Source organism: Apodemus sylvaticus, chromosome 17 (genome assembly GCF_947179515.1).
Source record: "Apodemus sylvaticus chromosome 17, mApoSyl1.1, whole genome shotgun sequence".
Lineage (NCBI taxonomy): Eukaryota > Metazoa > Chordata > Mammalia > Rodentia > Muridae > Apodemus > Apodemus sylvaticus.
Window position 1 is genome coordinate 45,388,036 of NC_067488.1, and position 14,868 is coordinate 45,402,903.

A 14,868-nucleotide genomic window follows, 5' to 3' on the forward strand; every position below is an offset into this window, starting at 1 on the left:
CTGAAAGAAATCATTTTCTTTGTGTTTTATACAAAATGGGTAGAGGGATGTGTACAATAGCAGGGCGGCATCCTGAGTTAGAAGTGAGCCGTGACTCGGTCTGTTTCCAGCAAGTCATCCAGGATCTGTGGACGATAGGAGGTAAAGGTATGGACAGGAAAAGCAGTGAGGCAGGGGGCTAGGGCGAGGGGCGTGACTCACAATGTCGGGCGTGGTGCCTATCTTCTTGGCCAGCTCACTGCGCTCCATGGTGCTGAGGTACAGGTAGCGGTTTAGCAGCTCTCCATCAAGGACGTTGCGCACGGCGTTCTGCAGGATGCGCCGGTCTACATGCAACATTCTGGGGTGGGAGACGTGAGAGCACATAAGCAAAGGTCAGAGCACGTGTGGGGTACAGGGAGAGACCAGGGAAGAGGCACACTCTCACCGGAAGGCGCGGGGGTTGAGGCCAGCGTGGTGGGGTAGCATGGTCGTCAGTGCATTCTGCAGCATCAGCAATCGTCGGTATGTCTTCTCTTGCATGGGTAGCAGGAGCCCAATGCCACCGTCAAGAGTGGCTGAGGAGATGCTGTGTGAGCCAGGCTGACCCTCCCGTCCCTACACACCCCTGCTGCAGTACTCACCAAACCATGTGATATGCTTGTTTTCCCACACGACTGACTTCTTGCTGGGCCCCTCAGCAGCACCTCGGCACGGGGTCCTCCAGAACGTATTCACATGGGCACCCACGTGGAAATCTGCTCTGCGTAGCAGGCGCATGCCCCCAAAACTCTCTTTGGCTGGACACAGGAACTCAGGTCATGAACAACCCACTGTATGGTACCCACCCCAGGGAGAGGTCAGGGAGGAGCCACTCACCTTCTGGCAGATACATATACACCATAAGATTGCGGTCTCGGTCAGACACTGGGGAACAGAGACCCAGAGTTAGCCTCAGCTACCCACAGCCCACAGTGTAACCTCCTAAGGACCCACATACTCACCCAAGAAGCCCAGTTGGGCATTGTCCACCATGAAGTCCACACTGTATACCTCCAAAGGCTTGGCGTCCTGGGAAAGGGAAAGGGCAGTTAGGGCAGGCCTTGGACCGGCACCCACCAGCATGCCTGGCCCTGTGAGTACCCGGGACACCAGGCTTAGTGTCTTGCTCTCCTCCTGGTAGCGCAGCAGTGAGATGCTCTTCATGACGTCTGCTGCCAGGATGAAGTTCTTGACACTGATCATCTGGTGGATGTACAGCTGGGTGTCGATGAAGGCCATGCCGGTCAGCTCACTAGCCCGCAGGCTCCACAGGAAGATCTGAAGGGCAGGAGATGGTGAGCAGGGCAGCTGCTCCAGGCGCAGCATCTGCTCCGGGAGGGGAGGGGAGGGGAGGGGAGACGTAACACACCTTCTGGCCAATGGCTGACACCAGGTGGCCGTTGCAGTGGCACAGCGCAGTCACGGGCCCTTTCTGCTCCTTCTCGTACAGGACCTTGAACTTGTTCTTGGTCAGGGGCTGCCCAGGCTCAGGTACCACTTCAATCACATCCATGATCAGGATCTGGCAGGGCAAGGGATGTATGGAGATGGCAGATGGTCTACTCGGGGCTACCTGCCCCCCACCCAAAGGCCCTTACCCGCCCACGGCACGTGACCTCCTCCCCCTGCATGAGGCAGGTCCCAGCAGCCACATAGCCCTTTAGGCCGGACACGGTCTCCTCACTGCGCAGTGACACAGTCTTCATGCACGTGACATGCTCCCATTCCTCTAGCTCGATCCTGCACGAAGCCAGGCTGGGTCAGCACTTCCCGCCTCTGAGCCAAGCAGCCCCTGCCAGAGCCGTGCTTACCTGGCGTTGGGAATGGCCTCCCAGCTGACTGGGGAGATGAGCTGGATGGAGAAGGCTTCTTGCTGGGGGTGGATATATCTGTCATCTGTAGGGACAAGGACAGTGACTCACCTTGTGGACAAAGTATACAGCCAAGTTCTGTCCCATGTACCCTCAAGTGTCACATACCTCTCTCAATGGCCTCGAATTCTTTTTCCTCACCAGTCATGCGTGGGATTCTAGTGCAAGGTGTGTTGGTGCTGGTGGCCACAGCATATACCTGTGGTGTTAGAGGGTGTCACATTCCAGAGGCCAGGCTCAGAAGGTGCCTGGGGGACGTAGGAGAAGGACAGACCTTGGATTCAACATGGTAGGCCACATAGTGGGCTGTACATCGTAGTGGAATCTTCCTGACAGGCCATGGGGCATCATAGGACAGGTAGGCAGGCAGGACGCTGATCCTCAGCTCTCCCTAGGGTGCAGTGTCAGCAGAGTCAGTTCAGCCTGGGGTTGACCAATGAACCGAGGCCTCCCAAAATGTTCTCTAGCTCTGTGGCAATGGGACATCAGGTCTGCCATATTGGACAGTTGCCTGGAGAGGGTAAAGCTTTGGTAGCCTGACTGCCCAGGCTCGAGTCACGTTGGGGTACAACAGCACAGGGCATGGGAAGGCCAGGGCCAGAGGACACTTGGAGGCAGCCGGCAAGGAGGACCACAGGAACTGAACCCAACAGTAAGTCCAACAATAGATAGCCAAAGAGCCAATGTCAGGGACCTAGGCCACCATTTGCCAACAGTTCTGTGTCATTAGTCCCTGGAAAGCACCTGGCCTCTCAGGGTCTTAATCACTGCTGCCATCTGGATGGCACAGATGGTTAAAGACTCAGAGGCATGTGCCTGCCACAAGCCATACAGAAGCTTAGAGGCAGAACACAGGTAAAGCCAGCTCAGCCTGACTCTGGAACAAAGTTTGAGGCTACGTCAGGGCAATGAATTCAGGGTGTACCCCACGTGACAGTGACTCCCCTCCATACCCCAAGTCTCATTCTCAATCTTCCCAGGATAAACCCAGAGTTGAATCCTTTGCCCCCCACCCCCAGGCTCCACTATCTTGGCCCTCTGCTTCCACAGCTGCTCTGGCCAAGGGCAGTATCTGTGGCTGGCGGGAACCAGACTACACCTCCTTACCTGTCTGTTGAAGTACAGGAAACCACGAGGGCAGTTTACATTGTGGAAAGGAGCAAAGGAGTCAATGGGGCCATCGATGCCCATGGGGTGCAGACGCAGGGCTCCGCGGCCAGTCACCAGGAGCCAGTGAGGCGAGGGTCCACAGATGAAAACCTGGAGGCAGACACCTTTCAGTGTGCTTTAGTGAGGCTCCATCCTCAAACCCAGGCCCTGACCAAGCCACCTGCATACCCCCGAATAGCCATAAATATCCTCAAAGTAGCGGAAACGCGCCACACGGCCCCGAACTCCAGACCCCTCCTCAGTGCTGCCGCCTTCTGCCTTCTTCTTGGATGGCTTTGGCTTCTTTTCACGGAAGTTGATATTGTGGGGGACCTGTTGGAGGGGACAGTGAGTGCTAGGTCTTCCATACACTGCTGGGCTAGCCTTCTACCCCATGCCTAAGTAGGGTCCAGCCACTGGCACCTTCTTGAAACGAACTTTAAGATTTCCCTGGCCAAGCTGAGAGTCGTGGGGAAAGGCTTCATAGATAAGCAACTCCTGGTCCACATGTACCTGGGGGATCCAAGCAGGACTGGTTAAGGTGGATCTATGGGGGAGGGGAGAGGCAAGGACCTGGGAGGCGGGAGGCAGGAGGCGGGAGGCAGGAGGCAGGAGGCAGGAAGGTACTTACCAGCAGGTAGGGCCTGCTCTGACGGCTTCCCAGAGCAACCAACAACACCTCCTTAACCAACGGCAGCTCGCCCTGGCGTGTGGCCTCCTCCTTTCGGGCTTCACCTTGTGTGGTGGGCTGTCCAAAGGAACTGTCCACCAGGACCCGCTGTCCCACAGGGAAGTTCTTAACTAGGAATACCAGTCGCCAGTCTGGGAGCTGGTAGATCTGCGGAGAGGCAATGGTTAGGAGGGGAGCAAAGGCTTCCGTGTGGCAGTACTGCTGGAAGTGTGTGATGCACCTACCTCCATGGTGCCGTTCTCCCGCACCAGCAGGCACCAGTGAGTGGGCTCTGCCCTGAAGGGTGCAGGCTCCCGATCAGCCGGTGGCTGGTTGCTCCTTCGGGCCTCCTCTTTGCTGGGACTGAAGAGGGAACTGGAGTCCCCATACAGCATCTCCTCCTCATCGTCCACTGTGGGGCTGAGAGCCAACAGATAAGATCACCACCTGCCTGCCATGGGGACCCTGGCCCCACACACCAGCCCTACCTACCTCGTTTCTGAGCCTAGGCCTTCAGCCTCTGAGCCACTTCGTCCACCCAGTTCATCACGGGCCCCACCCAGACGGCTCTCAGTGGTAAACATGCCACTGACATCTCGGTACAGGCAGAGAGCAATCACCTTAGACTGCTGTAGGAAGAGTGATTGGGTTCAGACAAGGGCAGGGGGGCGGGGGGGGTCAGGCAGCGGGAAGACGGGGCATCAAGGGAAGGGGGCCTACATGATGCAGTGGAGGCTTGTGTAGTGCCAGCCGGTGGTGGCGGCCACCATAGGAATCACTCTTGAGTAGGAACATGGTAACATGCCCCTCAGCACTCATGATGACCACATAGGGATCAGCCACAGCACACTGCACGATGGGGGCGCCCAGGTCCACGGGGATGAAGTGCAGTTGGTTCACTGTGGACAAGGAGGTTAGGTCAGGTGCAGGCACGTACTGTCTGCCTTGAGACCCACTCACACACGCCTGCCTACCTACCGCCTTCCAACAGGCGAATGCCCAGCGGTGAGACTTGGACAATGTAACGATTGTCCCCAATGTTTCCAGCAAACACAGTAGGACCCTGGGTGGCAAAGCCACTGGTGTCCAGCTCCATGATCTCCTGGCCAGTCTGTAGGATCTATGGTGACAGAGGTGAGTGGGGTCCTTTCCTGCGAGACCCTGTTCCCAGTCCCAGGTTCTACTTTTTTACCATGGTCGAGTCTTCCCGGCTAAGAATGAGGAAGCCATGTCTTCGTCCATCCTCCTCTGCTTTAGGGGCACTGGGCTCCTGCTCTGTGCTCTCTGCTTTGGGGGTTTCTTCCTGATAGGATGATAGAGGATCAGAGCAGGAGCCACAGGCAGGCAAGGGCAGTGTGTGACTGTAACCACCTAGACCCCAGTGTCCCCAGTGCCTAATGTGTAATTCCTTGCCCCTTCTGGGTTTCCGCCTCAGCCCTGCCTCATCTACCTCCTCTTTCCGCACAGGAGCGATGACTGTCCACATATCATAGCAGCCGGGAAGTTCAAAGGTAGTCACCACCTGGGGCCGGATACTCTTCTGGAAAGGAGACAGTAGGAGTGAGGTTCAGCCCAGTCAATACTACCAGGAACCTGACACCCCTGCTCACACATACCTGCAACACAGACAGGGCCCCATTCTTCCCGTAGCCGGAACAAACTACGATCTCCAGGTCTGGCTCAGGGCTGTTCTGAAACTACAGAGTGGGATGAGGACATGGCTTCCTAGCCACCCTGTAGGCTCCACACCCACAGTCCCAGCCCCTTGGGTACCTCTTCAGAGAGGAAGGCAGGCTCGCCCACAGCAGCGTTGGCACAGGGTCCAATGTTGAGCATGCTGTCACATACCTGTGGGCACAGCAATGGTCAGGTAGGGTGAAGGCGGTGGATACCCTCTGCCTTCCCCAGTCTCACTCACCTCAAAAGAGTAAGTAGCCAGCTGTGTGCCTGACTGGGCCTCACTGCCATAGACTTCAATTTCATCCACCTCGTCCTGTGGCACCGTCTTGCCTCCTGTAGTGGACAGAGTGCAACTGAGTCCAACTGTGGACCCTGGCCTCCCCTGCTCACCACAGTCCAGCGTCTCACCTGTCCAGCCCACCGTAGAGTCCACTCGCTTCTTCTTTGAGGGAGGCTCCTCCTGTGAGGCAGGCGGAGTGAGTAAGCGGTGGGTCCTGAGGCTGTCTCACACATGAGGGCAGGCGGGACAGGCCCAGGGAGCCACAGTGTGTGCACTTACCTTGTCAGCAGCCTCACGGACAGAGCTGGCTGGGGGTTCCTGCAGCTTCTCTGTGTACTTGAGGAGAAGGGAATTGCCCAGGCGAGAGCCTAGGAACAGGTATCCAGGCTCCATTGTGACCATCTGAGGAGAGGTGTGAATAAGGGTACAAGCAGACCGGGACCAGGCCACTCCCAACCCCACGCCTACTCACACTGGTGGTGAGGACACTAGCAGCCGCCTTGTCAAAGTGAAACGCTCGGACACTTCGCATCCCATCAGTGATGAGGGTCAGCACGTAACTGTGGGTAGGGGTAAGGGCTCTGAGTGGGTAAGGGCACCCACAGCACCCACAGACATACTGAGAAGGCAGAGAATGTGCCCATCCCAGAGGTCACTGCTCATGGGCTGCGGACTCACATCTCACCACCCTTGAGGGAGATGACCATCTTATCGTAAGAGATGAAGGCCGCCTGTGCGCAGTCTAGGGTGATCCGTACACCCTCTTGGGTACCTGTGGGGAACATGATCATGCAAACTGGCCCTCACCATATCCTGACCCGCACCAGGCACATCCCACTTTGACCTGAGTGCACCCCACTTACGCAATGGGAAAGCAGTGGTGCCAGTGGTGAGACTATTGAGAGCCACACCATATGGGGGAACACTCTGGTTCAGGTACAACAGTGAGTTGACAGCGAAGATCACTACCCCACCTGGAGGCAGAAACCACTGTAAGCAGCTCATTGCTGCCCCTCCCCCCACTGCCATTCAACACAGCCATACCCTCACCTATAGGCTTGGGCACAGCCAGGGCCTGGGTACAGTCAAAAGGCAAGCTGGTGAGGGACCAGATGACTGGATGGACTTTCTGTGTGATGTTCAGCGAGATAGCCACAATGGAGCACGTGTCCTGCCTCACAGCCACCCGCCTAGAGCAGCAGGTAGGTCACCCAGAGGCAGTCACACTGCTCCCAAGACCAGTGACCCCACAAGTCATCCCAAGCCCCCACAAACACCCCGCCTAGGCAAGACACCCGGAGGCCCCAGCAGAGGGCCCCATAGCCTCACCCTGGCCAGGTCTGGTTGGGCTCGAACAGGATCAGCAGGGTGGGCTCATAGTAGCCGTGTAGGAACTGCAGGTCAATGATGTTGAGCAGCTTTTCATCCAGAGCCCGCACGTCGATGATGTAGCTGGGCAGGAAGCTGGACCTCTGCCTGTAGACCAAGGATGTCAGCAGGAGGAGGTGGTAGGGCAAAAGCCTCAGGGCTCTTGGGTCCAAAGCACAGCCAGCCCAGCTCAGTACTCACCCTTCACCCACGAGCCCCTCGTGCTCCTCAGCCAGACTCTCTCTGCGGAAAGGCAGAACTACCAGCCTTGTGCCGTAGATGAGCATTGCCGCACAGCGCCCGTCAGGGTCCACCCGCACACGAGGCGTATGCACGTTCTGCACAAATCCATCCTGGTGGCAGAGGGGACATCAGTTGGGCTACAGAGGATCGGAGAGAAGAGGGACTTGCTACAGAGGAAAATGGAAGAGGGACTTGCTAGGCTTAGCCTGGGGCCCTGCAGGGCTTGGCTTACCCGCAGTTCAGGCTCTTCAAAGTAGTGTAGAGACAGGGTCTTCAGGTCGTGAGTGCCTGGGTCATACTCCACCACAGACAGCTGGAGGCAGAAGGTCAAAAGCATGGCCCATTCGATCACAACCTTAACCACACTGACAGATCCCAGCCCAGCACTGCTCCCTGGAACACCATTATGCCTAGGACCTCCTGACGGACTCACACTGCTTACCTTAGCATCCTTGAAACTGAGAAGCAGGGCATCACGTTTGGCGCCTGCAAGCTGCACGCTGGCCATGGACATGACATTGCCAAAAAAAGAGAAGGAGGCTACCAGCTCTAGTTTCTCTCGATGGGCCTTCCCCTCTGGAGTATGGAGCAGCAAGTCAAGGCTGGGTCCCGTCCCCAGGCCACCCACCCCAGCCCATCATGTGCATACTTACCCACACTCCCATCATTCTTGGTTAGAGCCTGGAATGGAAAAGAAAGCAGTAAGAAGTCACACAGCAGGTAACCCTGTCCCATCCATGGACACAACCATCTGAAGGGCCAGCCTCTGCCGTCAGTGACTGTATTCCAACAACACATGGCTGGATTTTCTACTAGATTCACAGGAAAAGACACAACCACAGAAAAGGACTCATTTCCCTTTAAATGTACTGGGGCTACTTTGAAGGACAGCTGTGGGAGCAAGGCCACCATGTCCTTCCTGCCTTCCTCTTACAGTGCCTAGCAGCTTTAGCCTTGGTCTCTTAGAAACCTAAGTTCTAGAAAGATGCCTGACAATATAGTACTTGAAGTTCTAGCTAGAGAAATTAGACAACAAAAGGAGATCAAAGGGATACAAATTGGAAAGGAAGAAATCAAAATATCACTATTTGCAGATGATATTATAGTATACTTAATCAACCCCAAAAACTCCATTTGAGAACTCCTATAGCTGATAAACAACTTCAGCAAAGTGGTTGGATATAAAATTAACTCAAACAAATTAACTCAGTAGCCTTCCTATACTTAAAGGATAAATAGGCTGAGAAAGAAATTAGGGAAACAACACCCTTCACAATAGCCACAAACAATATAAAGTATCCTGGTGTGACTCTAACCAAACAAGTGAAAAATCTGTATGACAAGAACTTCAAGTCTCTGAAGAAAGAAATTGAAGAAGACTTCAGAAGATGGAAAAATCTCCCATGCTCGTGGATTGGCAGGATTAATATCATAAAAATGGCCATCTTGCCGAAAGTGATTCAATGCAATCCCCATCAAAATTCAACTCAACTCTTAAATTCATTTGGAATAACAAAAAACCCTGGATAGTGAAAACTATTCTCAAGAAAAAAAGAACTTCTGGGGGAATCAGCATCCCTAACCTCAAGTTGTACTACAAAACAATTGTGTTAAAAATGGCATGGTATTGGTAAAGTGGCAGGCAGGTAGATCAACAGAATAGAATTGAAGACCCAGAAATGAACCCACACAACTATGGTCACTTGATCTTTGACAAGGGAGCTAAAACCATCCAGTGGAAAAAAGACAGCATTTTCAATAAATGGTGCTTGTTCAACTGGTGGTCAGCGTGTAGAAGAATGCAAAGTGATCCATTCTTATCTCCCCATACAAAGCTCAAGTCCAAGTGGATCAAGGACCTCCACATAAAACCAGATACACTGAATCTAATAGAAGTGAAAGTGGGGAAAAGTCTCCAACAAATGGGCACAGGGGAAAAGTTCCTGAACAGAACACCAATGGCTTATGCTCTAAGATCAAGAATTGACAAATGGGACCTCATAAAATTGCAATGCTTCTGTAAGGCAAAGGTCACTGTCAATAGGACAATAAGCAACCAACAGACTGGGAAAAGATCTTTACCGATCCTACATCCGATAGAGGACTAATATCCAATATATACAAAGAACTCAAGAAGTTAGACGGCAGAGAAACAAATAACCCTATTAGAAAATGAGGAAGAGAGCTAAACAGAGAATTCTCAACTAAGGAAACTCAAAGGGCTGAGAAGCACCTAAAGAAACGTTCAACATCCTTAGTCAGCAGGGCAGTGGTGGCGCACGCCTTTAATCCCAGCATTTGGGAGGCAGAGGCAGGCAGATTTCTAAGTTCAAGGCCAGCCTGGTCTACTGAGTGAGTTCCAGGACAGCCAGGGCTACACAGAGAAACCCTGTCTGGGGGGTGGGGGTGGGGGGGAGAACAAGAGACTGGAATGATGCTCGGAGGTTAAATAAAGAGTATTCATGTAGAGGATGGAAATTTGGTTCCCAGCGCCCACATGGCAGCTTACAACCATCTGTAAACATGACCACATGTGCTTCAGATACTCACAGACACAAAAATAATAATAAAATAATTTAACAAGTAAAAATTAAAGCTTTAAAACCCTTGCTCTCTATCAGTCACAGCTCCATTTCTTTGCTGCTCTTTAAACCAGCTATCTGATTCTCTGCTACCAATTCTCCACAGGACTCAACCATCCTCGGTGCCCGGCCCCTGTACCAGTTTGTCACAGTCACTTAAGGCTCAGAGCACAGAGCCACAGGGTCTACTTCCAACATGCTATCCTCCCAGCCACATTTCTTCCACCTCTTGGGTGGCTGTCTGCTTCTGGTCACCTTACCCCCATACTCCCCCCCACCCCTTCCAACAGCCATCTCCACCCCAGGGAACAGCAATATCATCCCTCTAAAAGCTGAGACCAAATCCAGACGTGTTGCCCACAACACTGACAGACTCTTGGCATTACCTTGAGTTCCTTTTCAAACTCCACCTCTGTCATAGCTGAACCGTCATAGCTACATTGGCCCAGGCCACCATTTTGCCTAATAGCTACAGCCACTTCCTGACCAGCCTCCTTAAACCTCTCTCAAACATAAGCTGGTAAGACTATTTCATTGCCAAAACTTGCTGCAGAGAGGGTGTCATGGAGCCCCTGCTCTGTTGCTTCTTACCTGTTCTTTCCCTCCCTTCCTCCTTCCCTTTGCCTCCATCACAAAAACTTAACTTTACTTGAAACCCCTTGGCCTAACTCCCACACACTTCCCTACACTTCCCTGTCTGTTTAAATCACATCATCTATGAAGGCGAGATTCCCTGTCCAGTTCTGCTGCCCCAGTGAAACTGCAACTCAGGAGTGATGCCCAGCCATCAAAAGCACTTGTGGCTCTTACAGAGGACCCACTTGATGGCACAACCATCCATGATGCTGACCTCTGCGGACACCAAGCATGCATGTGGTGTACACACACACACACACACACACACACAAGCAAACACAAATGAATCCGTCTAATTTTAAATTTTTTGGAGAAAAAAAAAGCTGCCCTTTCTAGCTTTATTTTTAGAGACAAGAGTTTCACTACGTCATCCTCGATGGCTTGGAAACAGTTTGAATTGGAACACCCAAAAATCTATATGCTTCTAACTGGGATTAAAGGAGCACACTACCAGAAACCACGGAAATCACCTTTTGCACAAAAGGGCTTCCTGAACCACCAGCTGTCTATCTACCTGCTGTCTATCTAGCAACCAAAACACAGACACACACACACTATGTATTGATGAATTTATTCCACATTTTTACATCTACTGACAGTAGTCTGTCCTCGAGCAATATCCAGCCTTGCTCCTTTAGGAAGAAACGTTCTTCCACAACAAATCTGCTCAGCCTCAGAAAAAGCTCTGGTTGTTTTGTCTAGACACACCCGGCCTCCTTCACTGGGTCTTACTCCTAGAGACACTGTGGCAGTCTGTGTGTGGCAGTACTGATCTACCGAAGGGTCATCTCCCACAAGGGTCTTGGTTCGCTGCCTTGTCCTTGCTGCTAAGCACATGGAACGTATGCAACAATCTCCTGAAAATACCAAAGAACAAATAGTAGGCCGTAGGCGGGGGTGTCCGGGCAGGGTAGGATGAGGCCAAACAACGTGGTGTGCTGAACCGCCTGTGGGGACCAGAGACCTTTGGCAAAGCTCAGGTCCTGCACTGGGGAACCTGCCGAAGTGACTGCGGTTCGGCCTGGGCATCTCCGCTCAGGAGACACAGCTTACCTCGGCGTCACGGTTCAGGCGATACACATAGAGCTGCGAGGTGCCGGCCACCACGAGGTTGCGCTCACTGTTGTTGAAGAAGTTGCAGTACATAGCAAACTCGAGCCCGGTGGGCGGGTGCGCCTGCTTGTACACCGCGTACATGTCGCCGCCACGGTCACGCCGGAGCCGCCGACTCAGGGGACCGGGACGGCAGCGGACTCGGTCCGGCCACGCGCGCAAACCCAGCCACTGGGTTCCGAGTTTCTGCGCCTGCGCTTCCCGCCCGGACCCGCCTTCTAGGAGGACTAGGTAGCTGAGAAACAGGGTTCCGGGCTGCTTCGCATATGCGCCTGCGCGCCGCGGCTGCGAGCGAACAGCGGCCCCTTGTGGTTTAGCTCGATAAGAATTAAAGAGCCTGGGCCAACAGCTGAAGGGCGCCGGGCATCCGTTCCCTTCCGCGCTGCTCCTTCCAAAGTTTGCTTCTTTAGCTAAATCCCAGAAAAATAAAACAAGGGTATATAGGATCGGAAAAGGATACAGAATGCTGGGCAGTGGTGGCGCACGCCTTTAATCCCAACACTTGGGAGGCAGAGGCAGGCGGAGCAGGCAGAGCAGGCAGAGGCCAGCCTCGTCTACAGAGAAACCCTGTCTCGAAAAGCCAAAGAAAGAGACAGAGACAGAGACAGAGACAGAGACAGAGACAGAGACAGAGACAGAGAAAAGAGAAAAGAGAAAAAGAATACAGAAACATACAAAGTTCACCACCCACTCAGTAGATGAGGTGCTCTGAAACTCTGTAGACACAGCTAGCCTAGATTTCACAGAGATTCGCCTGCATCTGCCTCCCAAGCACTGGGATGAAAGCTGCAGTCATGCTGACGGACACACATATACATAATTTTTAAAAATAAAACTCTTAAAAAACAAAACTCTTAAAAAAAAAAAAAAAAAAAAACTCTTTTTTTTTCTTTTTCTTTTTTCGAGACAGGGTTTCTCTGTGCAGCCCTAGCTGTCCTGGAGCTCACTCTGTAGACCAGGCTGGCCTCGAACTCAGAAATCTGCCTGCCTCTGCCTCCCAGAGTGCTGGGATTACAGGCGTGCGCCACCACCGCCCGGCAAGTTTTGCTTTTTAAGAGTTTTGATTTTTGCTGGGCAGTGGTGGCGCACGCCTGTAATCCCAGCACTCTGGGAGGCAGAGGCAGGCAGATTTCTGAGTTCGAGGCCAGCCTGGTCTACAGAGTGTGTTCCAGGACAGCCAGGGCTGCACAGAGAAACCCTGTCTCGAAAAAAACCAAATCCAAAAAAAAAAAAAAAAAAAGCAAAACTCTTAAGACCTGTGACATCATACCTCACACATGCACTTCCTGCACTCGAGAACTATTGCCCACCTGAGGCCAATCTGGTTTCCCAGTGCTATGCTGAGTTATGAAGCAATTGAAACGTCCCTCCAAATTCCAACATTCCTTTTGGATACAGACTCTTAAGACTCAGAAGGTAAACAGTATAAGGTTCAAGGGTTCCTGAAACGTCCAGAGGGAGTTCTTCAACACCTGGAGCTCTGGTCATGCCGTCAGAGAGAGCTTTGTGTGTTTGTTTGTTTGGTTTCCTGTTCATTGGTTGTTTTTTCCAGACATATCTCAGCCCAGGTTGTGCTGGCTATAGGGGCTGACCTGGAACTCAGAGATCTGCCTGCTTGACTCCCTAACCCTCATTTTAAAGATATGCACCACCATGCCTGGCTTTGGGTGAGCTTTTTGTTTTGTTTTAGATTTATTTACTTATTTTCTGTATACAAGTACACTGCAATTGCCCTCAGACACACATCAGAAGAGGGTGTCAGATTTCATTACAGATGGCTGTGAGCCACCATGTGATTGCAGGGAATTGAACTCAAAACCTCTGGAAAAACAGTCTGTGCTCTTAACCACTGAGTCATCCCACCAGCCCCTGGGTGAGCTTTTTGGTAATGCAGATGCTTTTGAATCATTCTCCTGTAAATATAACTCTTTTCCTCTTCTGCTGTAAGTACATCCAATAAACTCATTAAATAATAATAATTTATTAATAATAAACTCATTAAGTTACATAGTAGTTTGACAAGTTGGACTTTCATGGAGTCATTTCTCTCCTTTGTCGTGGTGATCTATCTGGGGTAAAGAGTCAGGCCCTTCCCGCAGCGCTCAGAATGCAGAAGCAAGCAGATCTCTGGGAGTACAAAGCTCTAGTTGGTCTGATTGAGTTCCAAGCCAATCAAAAATACATTGTGGCCAGGTGGTGGCGCATGCCTTTAATCCCAGCACTTGGGAGGCAGAGGCAGGCTGATCTCTGAGTTCAATCCTGCTCCAGGACAATCAGAGCTACACAGAGAAATTCTATCTAAAATCAAACAAACAACCATCCCCCCAAACTAAACAAACTAATTGAAGCCAGCTGCTGGCGGAGTTGGGTTGAGCAGGGAGTCAGCTTTGCTTTACTTGGCTACAGAGCTCACAGACCCCAGAGCCTTCCTTCCTGCTTGTGGCTGCTCCGCCCTAGCGATCAGGGGAGCTAGAATACCATAGGCTCAGGGTGAGCAGACTTCACTCTTCTAGAGGATGATGCTGATGGCCTGTCTCAGCAGCTGGAGGAAGATGAGGAGCTTCAGGGCTGTCTGAAGGTTGGACATGCCCTCCCCCTTCCTGGTGCCCAGCAAATCTGGTTCATTCCTTTAACCCAGCACTGGGGAAGCAGAGGCAGGTGCACCTTGTTGAATTTAAGCCTGGTTTATATAGTTCCAGAACAGCAAGGGCTACACAGAGAAACCCTGTCTAGAGAAGCCAACCAACCAACCAACCAAAACATAGTAAGACCTCTGAAAATGCAACATCCACAACAATAAAGCAACTACTTGGTAAATTCAATGTCTTCCTAGGTTTACTTTTTACTTTTATTTTGAGAAAGGGTCTCTCTACATAGCTCAGGCTATCCTGATTTTTTTTTAATTTTTTATTTATTTTGACACAGGCTCATGCTATGTAGTTTCCAACTGGCTTGGAACTCATGTTATAAAACATTCAGGCCTGAACTCACAGAAACCCACCTGCCTCCACCTCTCCCAAGTGCTGGCATTACAGGCATGCACTTCCATGCCTGGACTAACAGTTAACACTGTTCAAATTTACTTCTCCTTAGCACCTGCACTGTTCTGCATTTGCCAATCGATCATGCTAGAATATGAGGCTAAACTTTAACCACACATTGAGACACTGGATCCTTTTAAATTAAGCATTATAAAAACTGCGGGGCAAGCCGGGCGTGGTGGCACACGCCTGTAATCCCAGCACTCTGGGAGGC

The 14,868-nt window shown here is 52.0% G+C and overlaps 1 protein-coding gene across 1 annotated transcript; it reads right to left on the reverse strand.

Moving 5' to 3' along the window:
• Position 1: 1 nt before the first annotated feature.
• Cpsf1 (cleavage and polyadenylation specific factor 1) lies at positions 2-11,797 on the reverse strand. The gene is made up of 37 exons (XM_052160298.1): positions 11,554-11,797; positions 7,936-7,963; positions 7,725-7,858; positions 7,515-7,595; positions 7,241-7,392; positions 7,001-7,147; positions 6,722-6,861; positions 6,535-6,645; positions 6,350-6,443; positions 6,144-6,231; positions 5,951-6,073; positions 5,800-5,851; positions 5,630-5,724; positions 5,485-5,559; positions 5,328-5,408; positions 5,162-5,251; positions 4,904-5,014; positions 4,690-4,831; positions 4,432-4,610; positions 4,204-4,340; positions 3,957-4,131; positions 3,673-3,879; positions 3,465-3,554; positions 3,231-3,374; positions 3,000-3,152; positions 2,167-2,283; positions 2,001-2,091; positions 1,833-1,917; positions 1,620-1,761; positions 1,391-1,543; positions 1,123-1,299; positions 984-1,050; positions 859-906; positions 624-779; positions 428-557; positions 202-340; positions 2-125 (listed from the first exon to the last, which is right to left on the reverse strand). Exons 1-37 carry the CDS (start codon positions 11,695-11,697, stop codon positions 78-80), a joined length of 4,326 nt encoding a protein of 1,441 aa, XP_052016258.1. The 5' UTR covers positions 11,698-11,797; the 3' UTR covers positions 2-77.
• Between the last annotated feature and the right edge of the window lie 3,071 nt (positions 11,798-14,868).